At 36.6% G+C, this 2,938-nt stretch overlaps 1 protein-coding gene across 1 annotated transcript; it reads left to right on the top strand.

Moving 5' to 3' along the window:
- The first annotated feature begins 249 nt into the window (after positions 1 to 249).
- Positions 250 to 2,250, top strand: LOC111475080. Its single transcript, XM_023119780.1, has 4 exons — positions 250 to 288; positions 1,301 to 1,490; positions 1,558 to 1,655; positions 2,144 to 2,250. The coding sequence occupies exons 2-4, from the start codon at positions 1,339 to 1,341 to the stop codon at positions 2,176 to 2,178; spliced, it is 285 nt and encodes a 94-aa protein (XP_022975548.1). The 5' UTR covers positions 250 to 288; positions 1,301 to 1,338; the 3' UTR covers positions 2,179 to 2,250.
- Positions 2,251 to 2,938: the final 688 nt, after the last annotated feature.

Below are 2,938 nucleotides of genomic sequence, written 5' to 3'. Positions count from 1 at the left end.
TTTTCAGTTTATTATTGAAATAAGACTCATAATTTGGGTGGTTTTTTTAATTAAAAAAAAGAGTTTGCCCTAATTTGCTCATCGTGAATCTGTGCCTTTCCCCAACTCTCTCAAAATCAATCTTCATCTCTCATTGCTTAATACTGGACCACCGCCCTCACGGCGTCGCACAACGTCAATTCCGGCCGCTTTCGATTCTTTCGCTTATCTCCCTCGGACTGGTATGATTGAAGTTTTCATTAGTTTTTCCGGCCGCTTTCGATTCTTTCGCTTATCTCCCTCGGACTGGTATGATTGAAGTTTTCATTAGTTTTCCGATTCTTCCATTTCTTTGATTTACGCTCTCGACATTCACTTCCATTTCTAGTTTCTGCTGTCGCCCCGTTCCTCGATTTCTTTTGATTTACGCTCTCGACATTCACTTCCATTTCTAGTTTCTGCTGTCGCCCCGTTCCTCGATTTCTTCGATTTACATTATGTCATCTCCATTTTCTTCCTGCTTTTCTTGGTTATAATTTATGTGCTGTGTTTAGTTTATGTGATGAATTAAGTTTTGTTTAATTTTTTGTTTTTTAGTCGTAGAATTGGACTTGGGTTGATTAAGTAAAATCTAGAAATTGGGTTAAATGCTATGCTAAAGATCTGTAATCAAATCAAAACTGAAGAATGTGCTTGAATTCTATGCTGCGAGTGAGGCAACCACTGGCGAAAAAACTCAGGATTGCCTTTCCATCCTCTGTTCAGTAGCATTGCTTTTCCGGCATTACCGTCGTTTGTTACTTTTTTCTTCCCAGTAATATTATTAAATGAATATTCTCCACTTTGCTTCCATGATCACCCTCCCAATGCTGAAGCTAGACTTATTTGGAATAATTAAGGGCTTTTCTTTGGGCTTCCATGATCACCCTCCCAATGCTGAAGCTAGACTTATTTGGAATAATTAAGGGCTTTTCTTTGGAATTTTTAGTTGGGAAGGAACAATAGAATTCTTCCGGGAGCATATTGGTTTCTTATGCCTCTACTTAGGTGCAGATTATCCAACCCTTTTTCATACTATAGGTTATCTTCTCTTTGAGCCAGTTCGAAAGTTTTCTTGTAAATCTATTCTTTTAGCCAGGCTGAGGCTGAGGCTTTCTCTTTGAGCCAGTTCGAAAGTTTTCTTGTAAATCTATTCTTTTAGCCAGGCTGAGGCTGAGGCTTTCCTATCCTTCATTTTGCACATTTCATACTTTCAGTGAATCATCTTCTTATGCAAAAACAATTAATTTGAACCTTTATTCTTTTTGGTTTTGGTTTGAAGCGTATCAGATTGGAGTTAGAGGCAATCGACAGACAGCTATGGCAGAAGAGGCAAAAGACCCTTTCAAGGGAGTCGATTGGAAGGCCGTGGGTGGCGATATGCAGAAAGATCCCAGCTCTATAAACATTTTAAAGAAAAGGCGTCCAACAAAAGTTAGGCAAATTCCAGAGTATTATTTTCTTCCTAGAAGATCCCTTTCCTCGGTCCTTGCATTCTATGGGGCGTGTATTGCAGGAGTATTATTTTCTTCCTAGAAGATCCCTTTCCTCGGTCCTTGCATTCTATGGGGCGTGTATTGCAGGTGGAATTGGAGCTGGGATGCTGGTGGAGATATGGATTAAGGATAAAGTTAAAAGTAAGCTTTGAATTTGTTCTTAATAGTCTTGCTTCATAATCCTACCAATATCATTAACCTTATCCAGAATTCATAGCTTTATATTGATAGGTTTCTAAAACTTTAAAAGGCCTTTAAAAGTGTCGAATAGATATTTAAACTTTCAATCTTGTGTCCAATAGAACCTACTAGACATAAAATTGAAACTTTAAAGTCTTCTTAGAAATAAAATTCAACTCTATATCTAATTGATCAATTAGTTTATTATTCAAATATAATGAAGGGACCTATTAGATACACTTTTTTATGTTAAAAAATGTCTTGGACACAAAATTGATAGTTCAACTACAAAACTTATGACACAACATTTTTTTTGTGATGTGTATGAGAGATAGACAGTGTGATTGACTATTGAAGTTTCCTTTGACACAACATTTTTTTTGTGATGTGTATGAGAGATAGACAGTGTGATTGACTATTGAAGTTTCCTTTTTGATGTGTTCTTGCAGAGGATGGAGGCGTCGTCTGGGAGTTTGACAAGTAGAGTACAGAGAGATGAAGTTGTAATAAGATCATCCAGTTCTGGGTTTTGTTTTGTTGTCAATCCTTAGTTTTGGCACAGATGAAGTTGTAATAAGATCATCCAGTTCTGGGTTTTGTTTTGTTGTCAATCCTTAGTTTTGGCACATATAAAGGAAAACATCTTTTATTGTCACTGTGAAGTTGTACAAAAATTGGAAGCAATAACCAGTAAGTTTTTCAAAGTTATGACTCCAATTCAGCTATTGGTTGTTTCTGTAGTTATAGATCAAGCACAAATGACAATAAATGCAATCATTTTTGGTATAAAGCTTATACAGATTGTTGCTTTGCTCTGGTAAAGCTGGGTTTTGGTGGATATCATGTGCTAGTAATCTTATCATGTTTCCCTGCCTAGCTAGAGTTTTTTACTTTTTTTTATCAACAATACTCTCTCCACATCTTGGTCCAAGATATCTTTTTAACTATCTCAAGTTGACATCTTTCTTAAAGTTTCTGTTTTCCACAATTTCTCCTCTTGCAAACATTTGTTGGTTAAGATTCAGATAAACAAACCCTTTCTTCCTTCTTCAGATTCGGATAATCGACTTGCTAAAATGTAAAATGAGGAAAATTAACAAGATGGAGAGTGCAAAATGCATATGCAAGTCTGAATAAGAATCTAGAAAAGGTTGCTTGCTTGGCTGGGTTTTCAGCAAGATAAGGAAGGCCTGGATTAGGCCCCAAATACTGCATTCTTGCCTTTGGAGAAATGGAGAAGCCAG

The sequence above is a fragment of the Cucurbita maxima genome, unplaced genomic scaffold, assembly GCF_002738345.1.
Source record: "Cucurbita maxima cultivar Rimu unplaced genomic scaffold, Cmax_1.0 Cma_Scf00929, whole genome shotgun sequence".
Lineage (NCBI taxonomy): Eukaryota > Viridiplantae > Streptophyta > Magnoliopsida > Cucurbitales > Cucurbitaceae > Cucurbita > Cucurbita maxima.
This window is presented reverse-complemented; position numbering and strand designations above follow the sequence as displayed.